This window comes from Polyodon spathula, chromosome 1 (genome assembly GCF_017654505.1).
Source record: "Polyodon spathula isolate WHYD16114869_AA chromosome 1, ASM1765450v1, whole genome shotgun sequence".
Lineage (NCBI taxonomy): Eukaryota > Metazoa > Chordata > Actinopteri > Acipenseriformes > Polyodontidae > Polyodon > Polyodon spathula.
The window spans coordinates 74,753,012-74,770,400 of NC_054534.1; the positions used below are offsets into that span (position 1 = coordinate 74,753,012).

General features: G+C 36.8%; 1 protein-coding gene across 1 annotated transcript; it reads left to right on the top strand.

Annotated features, from left to right (window-relative positions):
* Positions 1-460: 460 nt before the first annotated feature.
* On the top strand, positions 461-13,864 carry LOC121299412 (5,6-dihydroxyindole-2-carboxylic acid oxidase-like). Its single transcript, XM_041227139.1, has 8 exons — positions 461-514; positions 751-1,115; positions 1,468-1,790; positions 2,291-2,495; positions 4,084-4,251; positions 4,735-4,914; positions 13,085-13,228; positions 13,566-13,864. Exons 2-8 carry the CDS (start codon positions 755-757, stop codon positions 13,778-13,780), a joined length of 1,596 nt encoding a protein of 531 aa, XP_041083073.1. The 5' UTR covers positions 461-514; positions 751-754; the 3' UTR covers positions 13,781-13,864.
* Positions 13,865-17,389: the final 3,525 nt, after the last annotated feature.

Consider the following 17,389-nt stretch of genomic DNA (forward strand, 5'->3'; position numbering starts at 1 on the left):
ATAATATTTTCTTATTAGAATGTAGACTGTACTCCTTATCCATGTCACCAATGTTTATATTATATAAAACATGTCATCCATGCTTTATATAACACAAAAGACAAATAAACAAATGAAATAAAATAAAATTGAAGATAGGAACACAACATCCACGTGTCATCACGCTCACGATTAATGCATATGTCCAGCTATCAACAATCTTGAACTTCGGTCCAGACAAGCCAGAGCAGTATATATATATATATATATATATATATATATATATATATATATATATATATATATATATATATATATAACTTGCAATATTGTGTGTTACAGTTTCAATTGTTACCTTGTTTCCCCCTTTGCAGAAAATGTGATGTGATCACAAGGAGATCACCAATCAAGGCAGTCATGCGCTAATTGGGTATTTAAAGTCAGGAATTCCTTAATCTTAAGAAAGAAAAAAGAAGGGATTATTACTAGTGAGTCAGCATTTAGCTCAGAGGACAGACGCAGTTCATGCAGCTGGGTGAGACAACTTTTTTTGTTTCGGTTTAATATAAAAAAAAGTATTAGTTTAATTATACAACGAAATGAACAACGTTTTATTATGAAAAGGGAATGCACAGAGCTTCTGTTTCTATTTTATCCACAGTAGTCCTTAAAAGTATGTGTATAGAATTTACAAAATCCAAATCGTCTGTTTTCTCATCCTAGATTTAGGTCTTTTGAAAAGTACCCTACCTTTCCCCCTTTTTTTTTTAGAACAATGTCACTGCGGAGGTGTGTATTGTTGATTACTTTATGTGCCACGGTGGTGCACTCACAGTTTCCAAGAGAATGCATCTCAGTACAAGGTCTCCAAAGCAGGGAGTGCTGTCCATCATTGAGTGGAGTCCCAGGAGACCTCTGCGGCTCCAGCGCTGGACGGGGCCAGTGTGTGCAGGTGAATGCAGATGGGCGGCCCCATGGACCGCAGTACATGCACGATGGACAGGATGACCGTGAGCGGTGGCCACTTGCTTTCTTCAACCGCACCTGTCAATGCAATGGGAACTTCTCCGGGTATAACTGTGGTCGGTGTAAGCATGGGTATGGTGGTGAGAACTGTGACCAACTTCTTGTTGCAGGTAAGGAAATGTTCTGATGGGAGTAGGACTGTCAAAATACAAAAATACATGTCACAGATAAATGCATGGGAGAGGACCACTTTTTATTATTATTACTAAACTGGAGATAAATTTGTTACTGTAACTTGCAAATAAACTAGCCTTACATTTTTAGAAAATGACCAGCTTTGCATGATGTTCAAATAATTGACTTAATGTCAACATGTCATTACAATTCATTCACTAAAAATAAAAATAATACATTCACAAACAATGGATACTTGTGTGTGCAAAGTATAATGATGCTATATACTCAAAAGAGCAAGTTGATAGGGTAACTGCATGCTCACATCCATCTCCGTCTTTATTACAGTAAGGAGAAATGTTATGGAACTTAGCGTGGACGAGAAACGACGTTTTGTGAATGCATTAGACCGGGCCAAGCGCACTGTGCAACCTGACTTTGTCATTGCGAGTAGACGTTATCCTGAGATCTTCGGACCAGATGGCAACACTCCACAGTTTGAAAATATTTCCATTTACAATTTCTTTGTGTGGTCTCATTATTACTCTGTCAGCAAAACATTCCTTGGAGCAGGGCAACAGAGTTTTGGAGGTGTGGATTTTTCACATGAGGGGCCAGGCTTTCTCACCTGGCACAGATATCACCTGCTGCAGCTTGAAAGGGATATGCAGGTAAGGTGAAGGCATTCATTCTTCTTTACATTAAATCAAGACACAGTAGAAAATAAAATCATCTTCACATTTCCAGTAAAAGCACATGCATCCAATTTAAAACAAATAAAAAAACACAATTACATATATGACATCAAGGTAATGTACTGTATATATGGTCATTTGTGTAGAAGCATCCCTGGTGCTTATAGAATTCAACAATTAAAATAAGTTTGCTGGTGGGTGGGTGGGTGGGTGGGTTAGGATTATTTTTGTTTTAATTATTTTCCAATAAAATCACAAATGTTGTTGCTGAAAGTGTCGGGGGGGGAATTCTGCTTGTCGCACAATATTTTAGCATGCATTTCTAGTGGGTTGTTGGTTAGTTTTGATACTGAAAACAGTGTAACGTCATGGAGCAAATCAGATAGCTGAATAGCTGAGACAGCGCTTGATACAGACTGGCTTGTGTATGTACATGTGCACTCTTATTAATCCTACTCCATGTTTGAACCATACAGGACATGCTGCAGGACCCATCCTTTGGTCTCCCCTATTGGAACTTTGCCATTGGCGGGAACACTTGTGATATCTGCACTGATGACTTGCTTGGGGCCAGAAGCAACTTTGTGGTTAACACAATCAGTTCAAACTCTGTCTTCTCTCAGTGGCGAAATCTTTGTGAAAGTGTTGAAGACTATGATACTCTTGGGACTATATGTAACAGTAAGTACTTTTAGTGATGTCTTTACCTTGAATGTTGGAAAACTGCATTGCATGTGAAAAGCCTTATTAGGAGTGGACTGTCACTTGATATGACGTCTGGTTTACACTGGCACTGTCAGTTTTCAAGTGTCGTTTTTAATGTGTTAAGTGCCTCGTACTAAAACATGATTGATTTTGTACTTCCATAGCCAAGGTGCCTTTTCTCTCTTGAAAGATTCAACAAAGATTGTTTAAGATTCACCCCTTTTTTAAACCTGTTTTTACAGTGTTTTACAGGCATGCACTGTTATTTGTGCTACCAGATTTATAAATTATCTCTTCAAGCACCGTTTATAGCTTAAGAATCGGGATGGTTGCTTGAACTCATTCCTCTGTTTCTTGGTCAAGTCAGTGTGACCTTTTGGATATTTAAACACATTGCACACAAGGTCTGACTAATCCTTTTTGTTTTGTTTTTTAACCCAGTTAATCCTCTTATGGTATGCTATACGTGATTTTGATAGAAATATTCATGTGCAGTCCTATTTGTACAAGCTTTGCTGCAGCTGTAATCCTGCTGGGTACTCGGATTAATTTGAATTGAAGTATTTGTTGCACAGTGGAATCACACGCACATTAGTGCAGATAAAAGAAGGACACTCCTAAGGTATACTACTGCTGACGACTTTATATATATATATATATATATATATATATATATATATATATATATATATATATATATACACACACACACATACACACACACACACACACACACTAGCTGAAGTACCTGGCATTGCCCAGGGAAATTCAACATTTCAATATTTTATGCATGACAAATTGTGGAACAGTAGCCTTATGGTTTCCTATAAGTTACTGATCTTGGGTGTCACACAATGCACTTGGACTCTGTTCCCTTTTTGGCCATTTTTTACATTTTATTTTTAAATGTGTTATTTAATTTGAGATGCATGGCTATTGTAGTGATCCAGCAATGGGGTTACTAAATAAAGTACAACTTTGTACAAAACACTTTGGATCGAAACATAGCTCCCAACCTTCCAGGATGCAACTTGACCGAGCACTGGCTCCTGTATTATGAAAACAGTGTGTGTTTTTCACACAGTATTAAAAACATATCCTATCCTTAATATATATATATATATATATATATATATATAATAGATATATATATATATATATATATATATATATATTCTATAGAAGAATGTCTGTTTACAGACAAACACGTTTTATACTGACTGTGAGATTCTGTAGAATATATATATATATATATATATATATATATATATATATATATATATATATATATATATATATAGATAATAATACATATATCTTACTGTATTTTAGATAAATGACATATTTTGATTTTAGTCCACAATGTAGTCAATTTAAATCCTCTTTCCATGGATCAATATCCAATATTATTAGTGTCTTAAATACACATTGAACAGAACTGTCGTGTACATTTTGACCTCCTATGTTATCTATTTTAAGTATATTACTGTATGTTTTGTTTTTAGTTTTTGTTTCTTTTAAGGCAGTTGTCTGGGTGTAAAATAACAAATTTTTGCTCCAACAGACACAGAGGGAGGTCCTATTGAAAGAAATCCAGGTGGGAATGTTGCCAGGCCCATGGTGCAGCGCCTCCCTGAACCACAAGATGTCTCTGCAGCTTTAGAAGTGGGCCTGTTTGACACATCGCCTTTCTATTCTACTTCATCAGAGAGCTTCCGAAACACTGTAGAGGGTGAGTGAATTGTGCAATACCACATAATTGAGACTGATTGACTTATTTGTTTTGTCTTATTATGTTTCCTAATACTACACAAGTTACACAAACTTTTTTTCAGCATGCAGCTAACTAACTCCATTAACAACACCTGAGCGTTGCACTGCCTAGTGTCCATGTTAAGTGTGTGATCAGGAATATTCGTGTTTATAAAACAATATTAAATGGTGTCTTTTTTGTGCAAAAAGGATTGTGAAACACTGAATAAAATACCTCTTTTAGTGTATATAAAAATAATCTTAAAAGGCTTGAACTATCATTCTGTACTATAGTTTCAAATATTCAGCTTTAACACCAACCTATCATAAAGAGAATACTTTTTGATGGATGAATACTTAGAAATACATCTATATATATATAATATATATATATATATATATATATATATATATATATATATATATATATATATATATATATATATATTTTTTTTTTTTTTAGGATACAGTACACCTTCAGGGAATTATGATCCACTGGTCCGCAGCTTGCATAACCTGGCTCACCTGTTTCTGAATGGAACCGGAGGACAAACCCATGTGTCTCCCAATGATCCCATCTTTGTCTTGTTGCATACTTTCACTGATGCAATTTTCGATGAATGGTTGAGGAGGCATAATCCTGGTATTGTAATCTCCTTTTGAAATCTATATTAAGCAAATTATCTTGTGAAATACTTTAACACTAACTGTAGAACTACCGGGCGTACATCAGGGGCGACGCCACGCTTGGGCCTGAGGGGCCTGGGCCCACCCATTTTGCTCATAGGACCACCCAGTTATGGAGCGATTGACAATTAAAAACATTTCATGCCAAACCGTATCAGACTGTAATCTGCTGCGGCGAGTCTAGCTCATCCTCGTGATTCAAAAAATGCATTCGTCCCACCCACCACAGTACCTTTGTCATGATAAAAAGATTGGTGATTGGACGGCTAAGATATGAGATATTGCGTCTTCGATAGTATAGTATCGATATTAAGCGCGTCTGCAGCAAACATACAGTAACTTTTCATTCATTGCAAGGCACGCAAGCAACCAGCTTGTGCAGCTGCTGTTTAGATATTTATACTGTATAAATGGGTAACTGAATGTACAAGATAATGTGATAAATTGTAACAATTGTAAGTCACCCTGGATAAGGGTGTCTGCTAAGAAATATAATAAGACAGAACGTTTGGCCAACTTTGCAGCAAACTGGAGCTATATTTGTGTCTTACACATTAGCTATGTCCCGACATATTTTGTAAAAAGAAAACGAACCGATGATCAACAAATACGCCAACAATGTAAGTGCCTACATTTAATTTGATCAATTTTAATTCAGTTGACTGATGCAGGTGAGATGTATGTTATGCTCAACTCATGCCTCTATTCCTGTTTTGTTTTTGTTCCTATACACTTTTCTAAAACTCAAAGGGAAGTATTGACATCCAATTTTAAATTTAAGCTCACTTTGGGCAGTCGATTACACGTTTGAGAGCTTTTCGCAGATCACTTTCTTTATGTATGGTAGTGACTTGTAGCTCGCTAAAGTTAAGGAATTTGTGCTGCTATGCCTGTTGTTGGTAAAAGCGGATGTCCGACTGTCAAAATGTTTTGGTAGAGTGTGCGTTCTTGGAGAATATGGTGCTATTTCTGACAGTTTAGGCAGTGATCCTCAAAGTGGTGCATGCAGGCAAATTCGTGCCCGCGAAGCCAGTCCATCGTGCCTGCGGCAGGTGTTAAGAACATAAGAAAGAACATAAGAAAGTTTACAAACGAGTGGAGGCCATTCGGCCCATCTTGCTCGTTTGGTTGTTAGTAGCTTATTGATCCCAAAATCTCATCAAGCAGCTTCTTGAAGGATCCCAGGGTGTCAGCTTCAACAACATTACTGGGGAGTTGATTCCAGACCCTCACAATTCTCTGTGTAAAAAAGTGTCTCCTATTTTCTGTTCTGAATGCCCCTTTTTCTAAACTCCATTTGTGACCCCTGGTCCTTGTTTCTTTTTTCAGGCTGAAAAAGTCCCTTGGGTCGACACTGTCAATACCTTTTAGAATTTTGAATGCTTGAATTAGGTCGCCACGTAGTCTTCTTTGTTCAAGACTGAACAGATTCAATTCTTTTAGCCTGTCTGCATATGACATGCCTTTTAAACCCGGAATAATTCTGGTCGCTCTTCTTTGCACTCTTTCTAGAGCAGCAATATTTTTTTTATAGCGAGGTGACCAGAACTGAACACAATATTCAAGATGAGGTCTTACTAGTGCATTGTACAGTTTTAACATTACTTCCCTTGATTTAAATTCAACACTTTTCACAATGTATCCGAGCATCTTGTTAGCCTTTTTTATAGCTTCCCCACATTGTCTAGATGAATACATTTCTGAGTCAACAAAAACTCCTAGGTCTTTTTCATAGATTCCTTCTCCAATTTCAATATCTCCCATATGATATTTATAATGTACATTTTTATTTCCTGCGTGCAGTACCTTACACTTTTCTCTATTAAATGTCATTTGCCATGTGTCTGCCCAGTTCTGAATCTTGTCTAGATCATTTTGAATGACCTTTGCTGCTGCAACAGTGTTTGCCACTCCTCCTACTTTTGTGTCGTCTGCAAATTTAACAAGTTTGCTTACTATACCAGAATCTAAATCATTAATGTAGATTAGGAATAGCAGAGGACCTAATACTGATCCCTGTGGTACACCGCTGGTTACCACACTCCATTCTGAGGTTTTTCCTCTAATCAGTACTTTCTGTTTTCTACATGTTAATCACTCCCTAATCCATGTACATGTGTTTCCTTGAATCCCAACTGCGTTCAGTTTGAGAATTAATCTTTTGTGCGGGACTTTGTCAAAAGCTTTCTGGAAATCTAAATAAACCATGTCATATGCTTTGCAATTATCCATTATCGATGTTGCATCCTCAAAAAAATCAAGCAAGTTAGTTAGGCACGATCTCCCTTTCCTAAAACCATGTTGACTGTCTCCCAGTACCCTGTTACCATATAGGTAATTTTCCATTTTGGATCTTATTATAGTTTCCATAAGTTTGCATATAATAGAAGTCAGGCTTACTGGTCTGTAGTTACCTGGTTCAGTTTTGTTTCCCTTTTTGTGGATCGGTATTACGTTTGCAATTTTCCAGTCTGTTGGTACCACCCCTGTGTCAAGAGACTGCTGCATGATCTTGGTTAGCGGTTTGTAAATTACTTCTTTCATTTCTTTGAGTACTACTGGGAGGATCTCATCCGGCCCAGGGGATTTGTTTATTTTAAGAGCTCCTAGTCCCTTTAACACTTCTGCCTCAGTTATGCTAAAGTTATTTAAAACTGGATAGGAACTGGATGACATGTGGGGCATGTTGTCAGTATCTTCCTTTGTAAAAACTTGTGAAAAGTAATCATTTAACATATTTGCTATTTTTTTTTCTTCCTCTACGATTTTGCCATTTGTATCTCTTAAACATTTAATCTCCTCTTTGAATGTTCTCTTGCTGTTGTAATATTGGAAAAACATTTTGGAATTGGTTTTAGCTCCCTTAGCAATGTTCATTTCTATTTCTCTCTTGGCCTTTCTAACTTCCTTTTTGACTTGCGTTTGCAGTTCTGTGTACTCTTTCTGCGTACTTTCTTTTTGGTCCTTTTTTAATGCTCTGTAAAGTGCCTTTTTTCGCTGAATATTTTTTTTAATTGATCTATTAAACCATTTTGGCAATTTAGTTTTACATTTAGATTTGTCTACTTTAGGGATATAATTGTTTTGCGCCTCTAGTACTACATTTTTGAAGAACAACCATCCTTCTTCTGTGGGTGTTTTCTCTATTTTACTCCAATCTACTTCTGTTAGTCTCTGTTTCATACCTTCATAGTTTGCTTTTCTAAAATTGTAAACCTTAGCTTTAGTCTTTACTTTTGGGGATTTAAAAAACACTTCAAATGAGACCATGTTGTGGTCTGAGTTTGCCAGTGGTTCTCTGACCTCTGTTTTAGTTATTCTATCTTCGTTATTTGAAAAGACTAAATCAAGGCATGCCTCCCCTCTAGTGGGTGCCTTCACAAATTGTGTTAGGAAGCAGTCATTTGTCATTTCCACCATTTCTATTTCATCCTTCGCGCTACCCACCGGGTTTTCCCATTTTATTTGGGGGAAGTTGAAATCCCCCATTAGTATGGCTTCTCCTTTGCTACACACATTTCTAATGTCATTGTATAACAGATTATTGTGCTCACCGTCTGAATCTGGCGGTCTATAGCATGCTCCTATTATTATGCCTTTTGAATTTTTGTCCGTTATTCTGACCCATATTGATTCGGTTTTATTTTCTTTGTCCAGGTTTAACACCTGGGCTTCAAGACTGTTTCTTATGTATAGCGCTACCCCTCCTCCTCTTCTGTCCTGCCTGTCTTTCCTATACAGTGTATACCCACAAATATTATATTCGTCCCCATCACTCTCAGATAACCACGTTTCTGTAACACCTATCACATCATAGTTACCTGTTAGTGCAGTAGCTTCAAGTTCTAGAATTTTGTTTCTGATACTTCTAGCATTTAGATAAATACATTTAATGGTTGTCTTACCTGAGTTGTTGTTCTTGTTTTGATGCGGTCTCCCTTCTGTTTTTTTGTTGATTTCTCCCCCCTTCCTTTCTAGTTTAAATGCTTCCGAACCTGCTCGAGGATCTTTTCTCCGAGTAGACTAGTTCCCTTGTTATTTAAATGCAGTCCATCCCGTCTATACAGATAGTCCTCGTTGTAGAATGTGGTCCAATGATCAAGATAGGTGAAGCCTTCCCGTGTGCACCACGTCTTCAGCCATTCGTTTTGATTAATTATTTCCAGCTGTCCATATGGTCCTTTGCAAGGTGCGGGTAGTATACCAGAAAATACCACAGTTTTGGTTTTCTCTTTTAATTTCCTTCCTAGCTCTCTGAATTTGTTTTGCAGGGATTTTGGTCTGTCTCTTCCAATGTTGTTTGTACCGATGTGGACGACTACTACCGGGTCGTCTCCTGTTCGTTCTAGGAGCCTGTCCACGTTTTCAGTGATGTGCTTGACCGAGGCTCCCGGAAGGCAGCACACTGTTGTAGTAAGGGGGTCCAAACTGCGAATTGAACTTGCTGTGTTTCTCAATATGGAGTACCCAACAATCATGACCTCCCTTCTTTTTGCTGTCTGGTCACCACTGTCAATAGGGTCCTGGATGTTGTTCCTTTCATTCTCTTGTTGTTGGTTCTGCTCATCAAAATTCTGAAGTGACTCAAATCTGTTGGTTGTTTTGATTTCTGGTGGTTGTGTTTGACGAAGTTTCTTTTTTTCCCTGCTTCTGCCTACCTGAACCCAGCTGTTCTGACCTTCTATCTCCCTGGTGGCTTTCAGTCTGTTAGGGGTGATGCAGACTTCCATGAATTGTGGGTGTGCCAGTTCCTCAAGATCCTGTTGCTGTCTCACTTCTTCCAGCTCCATTTCTAGCATACTTACTAGTTTATGCAAATCCTGGATCGCGCGGCACTTTACGCACACTTGGTTTAGCTCCGCTGGGTTTTCTCGGATTTCCCACATCAAGCAGGTGTCACAGATTACTGGCTTGAATACCATGTTGAGGTTTTTTTTTTTTTTTTGAAGTTTAGTTTCTTCTGCAGCCGTCAACCTGCTTTCAAACTGCTTCGAAACTGCTCTGTACTTTTCCATGCCTGTACTTCTCCCACTCGCTGTCACTGGGAAGACTGCCTCGTTTAACTGCGTTGTTCTGCTGTGCTGTTGGCTCCTCCCCTCGCCCGTGTCTCAAAACGGCGCTGAATTTGAATCAGCTGCTCCGAGTTTCAGCTTATTTGTTATCAGAAAAACACACGCGGCTGTTTGACTTTGAGCTGCTGCTGTGTTTCCCCAATGTCCTCTGTTTTCTGATTAAAGCAATTCAAGATGCAATTTCTCCTCAATGCTTCGAAACTGCTCTGTACTTTTCCACGCCTGTACTTCTCCCACTCGCTGTCGCTTCCACTGGGTGGGACATAAACTGTGTCTTGTTCAGTTAGAGGTACTGACAATAAGTTTAACTAAAAAGTTTAACTAATAAGTTTAACTAATAAGAAAGTCATATCTGCCAAGTTTTATGCAGCTGGCCAATCATAAGCAAGCAAAGGCCGTTCACGGTATTCTGCATGAAAATTGAAGGCGAGTGAGTAGCCAATGGGAAAGTGAAAGATCTGACAGCTGTCCAATCATTCGTGAGCAGTTAATATGCCGGTTAAGCACTGAATTTCGCCAACTGTTATTAAGAAAAATAATACATTTCAGTATGTAGAATTTAATTTTCTATCTCTGTATTTTTTTATTTCACCAGACAAGGAAAACACTATAGTATATTTAGTTATGAATCCACTTTTTTTTTTTTAATAACACTATGTAACACAATTTTTGTTCCTGGGTAGTAAGTGTTATTTCCTAATTGCTTATGCCTCAAAAGTATAGAAAATGGCTATTATTCCCCACAAACTTTGCTTTTGTGACCAGGACAGTGATATTTCAAAATATCACTATTTCCAAAGAGAAAACGGGCAAATGTGTCTTTTCGTTCACATAAAGTCAGAAAAAAACAACATATGAATCCAAATTAACATGTATTTACAGTATAATCGTAAATCTCGAAAAACTACTCACTTCTAAATCTTTTGTACTCATTTTTGTATTACTTTAGTATAAATACATGTTAATTTGGATTCATATGTTGTTTTTTTCTGACTTTATGTGAACTAAAAGACACACATTTGCCCGTTGTCCCATTAGAAATAGTGATATGTTGAAATATCACTGTCCTGGTCACAAAAGCAAAGTTTGTGGGGAATAATAGCCATTTTCTATACTTTTGAGGCATAAGCAATTAGGAAATAACACTTACTACCCAGGAACAAAAAAAAAAAAAAAATTGTTACACGGTGTAATTGTGCTGGAGATGAGCGATCTTTAAAACAGTAGTTTTGACAAATTTGTCAAATTGAAACAAAGCGAGATGCTATCTATTCTCTTATTTTAGTTTATTCATGGTTATCTGTGTAAACACGTTATTTAAAAAATATCTGCATTGCATATTTTATGTAAATTATTTAACGAATAAGCGCAGCATGCACAATAACTGCCTGAGACTTGGCTTTATCAGAGTGAGCTAAGAAACTCCCGCTAAAACTCTTAAATACACACACACACACACACACACACTTTTATGTCTCGAGAAAACAGTGCACTCAAAAACCCAAGTAAGATCAATTTATGCCAGTGCCAAAATTACTTTGAGCACCACTGGTATAGTGTCCTCAGTACAGTACGCATATTGGTAATTACGTCATTACGTTTACGTCATTAAGTTATAAACGGCCCATCCGTGAAAACTTGGGGCGTACAGAGATACCTAGAACAATCGCTGCGGTATTTTTTACGTTATATTAAATGCGTATAAAACTACTGTTGCGTCGCACGCTATGAAACTGTTCTGTGTTAAATGTAGTCAAAACAGCGTGTTTATTTTAACATACCAAGCATGGTGCTTACCTTTAATTCCGATTTTCTCAGAATTTCTTTGTAAATCAGACGTTCCCCCATTATCCTGATGATATTTGGAGCGTTAAAACTTTGGTTTGCGAAAAAAATTGCGTTTTTAATGTTATTGTTTCTTTTCCTTCAGGATTTTGCAGTTTTTGCAGCCTGCTTGTTAAACATGAGGGAAACCTGTTACAACACGAGAACTGACACGAGACTTGGGGGTGGTGTTGGAAAGGGACTATGATTACAAATTGTAAAACAGTGGTTTCAGCAGCTCAGAGACAACTTATGACATGCAGCGGGAACTTACGACACTGAAGCAATAGAGAATAGTGCCTGAGATGTGTTTGTTTGACTGTTTTATACAAGTGTTTTCTATTTACTCTTTTTTGCCTGAGTTTGACTCTGTTAGCTATTCAACGGTAATTTCCGTCTTTTTTTTCAATATAATTACACCTGACGCTGTGCAGTCCGGCCATAACCAGATAAGTAAAATTGATCTTTTATTCATAAAGCAATGTCGACAACTATCTAATTTAGTGTAAACTTTGACAAGGACATCGATAAGTTTTGTTCGTCATTCGAGAGTTCAAGTCGTCGTGATTTGGTTTGGGTGACAAAAATGATACTGATTACTGTCGACGTCATCATCAAATCCATATTGCATAAATATAGTGGTATCAAAGACGTTGGGATCCAGATGAGTACTCATGGTTTACAAATCTATATATATATATATATATAGTATATAGATATATATAAATATATATATAGATATATATATATATATATATATTATCCTTTTCATAAAAAGCCTAGCTGCCAAATCAATGGAGAAAAATGCATTTAAAAAATGTGCCTAAAAGACCGCTCCGGCAGTTCTAGTGTTGATTAAAATAATCAGCGAGCAGTTTATCTTTAGCTGCATTCAGATGCAGTCTTTCCTTTTATTAATCTCCCAGTACAATGTTATAGTCTTTCCTGTAATAAACGATGCAGGGCTCAGTTTGGATGCCATTTCCTTTTCTACCCCTGCCTACACAAACAGCTGGCAAGATGTTCAGTTTTGGTGCTAAAATTAGATTTTACATGGATTTTCACACGCAAAAGAGAGATGGGGCCCAATTTGATGTCTTGGAACCTTTTTGAAAACTGAGCCTCCACTGTTTTTAATTAGCCAGGAATCTGCTCAATCTGAAAGATAATTTGTGTTCTGTTACAGTAACCCACAGTAATTTCAGTAACTAAATGCTGGCTTGGTTTCAGATGTGACTGTTTACCCTTTGGAAAATGCTCCAATTGGTCACAACAGGCAGTATAACATGGTTCCGTTTTGGCCTCCAGTAACCAATGTTGAGATGTTTGTAACTTCTGATAACCTCGGGTACTTGTATGAGGTTCAGTGGCCAGGTAAGTCTATTGGAGAGACTGGCAATAACTTACTTTAATTGAATTACTTTAAAATTTTCAGCTATATAATATATATATATAATATATATATATATATATATAATATATATATATATAATATATATAATATATATAATATTTTATTTTATTAAAATTTAAAAAATAAATTGGTATTTTTCAAGAATGTAATCCTTTTCACATTGTATGCTGCCCCTCCCAACATTTTAGCCGAGTGTTAGAAAATCGTCCATAACCTAAACTGTCTGAATAAGTATACATTCTCCATGGAACAGTTTTGAGAGGCTACTCGTTGATTTCTTTAACCCTTTGTCTACAGGTCGTCCTTATACCATGACTGAGATAATAACCATCGCAATTGTAGCAGCGCTGATTTTGGTTGCAATCATTTTTGCTGCTACCACATGTGCTGTGCGTGCAAGATCGTACAGCCATGATAAAAATGAGGCTCGCCAACCCCTACTGGCAGAACACTATCGACGCTACTCTGAGGATCATGAAAAAATTCAAGAAAAAACACAGTCTGTTGTGTAAATGAGGGGCAAAACACTGTAAAAGGATGTTTTTTCTCTCTCTCTCTCTCTCTCTCTCTCTCTCTCTCTCTCTCTCTCTCTCTCTCTCTCTCTCTCTCTCTCTCTCTCTCTCTCTATATATATATATATATATATATATATATATATATATATATATATATATAATGTGTGTGTATGTTCTTGACTCTTCTTCCAATAACCTTACTAGCTTTGTAATATGAATCTATTTTGCATTCTTTTTGTGTGTTCCAAATACAGTCTCATATTAAAGGTAAGCATTTCACAAAGTGATTTCATATATATGTTTTGTGTAAAATAATTGTCAGTTTATTTACAGCATCCATCAAAGCTTTTTATAAACCAGACTCTATAGAGCAAGGATAGTTTACATGTTTTCAGGGTATTTGCGCAGCAGAAGTAAATCTGTTAAAAGCATCATTTCACTTTTAATTTGTAGTTCCCACACTCTTAGGTAAAATGTAAATACCTGTCATACAGTAAAAGAAATAAGTTGCCAAAGTAAGGTAAAAAAAATATATATTCTCCCACAGTATTTTTTTTTGCAGACCCCAGGCGTGTTTATCCATGCATGTGTATAGTACAGGACATCCAAGTTTAATGACAATTAACTTTTTTGTCAACATGGAATATACTATGGAATTTATTTTGACATCTTTATCATCTATAGTAAATGATTTGTTGTTATTTTAAAATGGACTAGTCTTTTTTGAAGACCCCAGGGAGTTTTATGCATGCATATGTATATCTGAAAAACATTGGAAATGTGAAAAAAACACCAAGTTATCAAAAGTGCCCAGCCATTTAAAGTGGAGATATCAAAAACACAAGCCAAGTTTCAAGAAACCATTGGAAACCTTGGCCAGCACCAAGCAAAAAGGCACAACTGTCAAAGTGGTGGGGGTCAAGTTTGCCTCAATTGTTTCTGCAAACTTGGATTGTGTTTCAGGCACAGTAAATGCGAATCAAACTTGCTTTTACAGTTGTGCCTATTTGCTTTGTGCTGGGCAAGGTTGCCCCAATGGTTACTTAAAACTTTACTTGTATATTTTTTTTATATCTCCACTTTAAATGACTGGGCACTTTTGATAACTTGGCGTTTTTTCACATTTCAAATGTGTTCTTGTTTCAGTTCTTTTCACTTTTAAATGGATTTGGATGGCTTCTTAAGTACTTCTAAAGAAGTGCCTGTGTGTGAGAGAGAGCTATTTACTAAAAACAAATGACCAGCCGGACGTCGTTTACCTTTTCATGTACATTATGCAATTAACTGAGACAAGAACATCATGTATCAATTACTCAGGTAAGCACGTATGTGGGCTTAACTTGTAATTTAAACAAATTCAACTTTAAGTGGAAATCCTGTAGGTAGCCTTCATCTCTGAAGTTTCTGAATTACAGTATTGTGCGAAGCCCATCTAAACCACATTCTAGAAACTGATAGTCCTGAATTTCGTTACATGTGACTCCTTTACCTCTAGTAAAGCATACATACACATGTTAAATCCATGTGGTTTTTAACCACTATTTATAAACACAGGTAGCAAAATGTCATAGTTGAGCATGTGAAGCCCATACTGCCTGCAAGACAAATCATGGTATAGCAAAATTAAGATACTATGAAAGGAACAAAATAAATGTCAGTAAAACTGAATGATGAAAATAATGTATTTTGACTACTAAATGTTGCCTTATCTCATTTCAAGCTTTAGGAAAAGAATGACAACACAAAACCATTCATCTTTATCTGTGTGGTGGCAACTTGTCCATTCATATCCCAGCTTTCTCAGTTCCACAGCTGAGTCATATTCAAATAAGCACCCACAAAAAAAGTGATATCATCCAAAATACCCAAAATACAGATATCAACCACCTGCATTATGGAGCATGTGATATTTCACCTTTTATACAAGGTTGCGTAAATGGGCATTCTGGGCAACACGAGCCAACGTACAGCACATGCTATGCATAGGCTGGGCTGCAACACGGGAGCGACCCCACGAAAAGCCCTGCTCACCCAGCAGATGTTAGACAGACCACTCAGATGAGTCCCACTTCCAACAATTCAATTCAAACAGGTACATTTGGGGTTGCAGGAGGCTGGAGATGAATTGTGGAATGATTGTTTAAAGGCAACAGTAAAACATGGTTGCTGCAGCTTCATGGTCTGGAGTCCAATTTAGTTCAGTGGAAAGACTGAGTTGGTGTTCAGTTGAGGGACGTCTCAGTTCAGCAGAATATTCTTTAGAACCATCTCATGCCATCAAGGGGCTTTGCAATTTACATCGCACCTCCTGCAGGGCGATGGCACAACATGCCATACATCCACAGAGGTGCCAAGTTCTGAAAGTGGAAAATAGTAGCACTTGCCGTAAAAAATAATAGCACCTGACCAGTAAAAAAATTACTTGTTGAGCACAGTGAGGCGCTATTTATTTATTTATTTTCTTCATGATCTGGTGCTGGTAGCACCTTCAAATTAAAATGAAATCACCTAAGGAAGAATCAAATCTGGACTGAAATATTCAACCTCCAAATACTGATAATTGAACATTTACAAAAAAAAAAAGGCAAATTCAATCAGGGATCAAATTACAGGTGTTACTGTGAACCTGAATGGGAACTGCATTTTACACTTTCTTTGCTGATGGCAGACAGTGGAAGGTTTTGTCCTTGATCAGGTACTTTTCTACAATTTAGCTAACAGTCCTTTAAAATAAGCATATTTATTACAGCATGTAAAATGCAATTTTTCATATTGTCAGAACAGACTGGAATGTTATACTTGGATAAATGAATAAATAACAATACACAGAAAATAGATTTTCTTTAAAAAGCGGGGCACTTGACAATCATTCAAATAATACATATTATTTAGTAATTTGGTTAAGGCTTACATTTAAAAAATACACAATGTACTAAAATTATATAAGCAACACAACAAATTCAGCCACACACAGTTAGTCAACAACCATAAAAGTAATTTTTTTGTTGAATCATTAATAATAATGATTTAAAAAATTGATTGATTGCTATGGTAGTGTTATCAAGAATGACTGATTCTGATTAATACAAAGTGGTTTATGGCAGTGGTTTTTGTGCAATTGGAAGATTGTGCTCAACAATAAAGTTTGCAAAAAGTGTCTCTGCCTTTATCACTGCATTATCTTCGCCTGTACTCACCACAAATTCACACACAGATTTATGATTTCCAATAGATTTAGCAAAGTGTTGTTTTGTTTTTTTTGTACCAAAATGAACGATGCAATCGTGACGTCCACCGTGTTTCACTGAGAGGCCAGTCCAGCAATATTCACTATAGGCATGTGAGTCAGAGATGTTACTTGTTTTAATAAAAGGCCATTCTCTAGCGTATTCCTCTCTATATTTCTGGCAGGATAGTCGACTTCTTTTAGACAGAGGAGAGTAGGATTTTTTTTTTATATCTGGCTGGTGATGAAACCTGAACGATTGTATAAGGCAACTGCTAAGCAGCCCGGCTCAAGCTATCAAATACTGATGTGTTTGTTTCTGCTCAGTTTTGTGCTTATGTTGTGTTGCATTTTGATAAATGTCACCTCTGTTTCAAGAC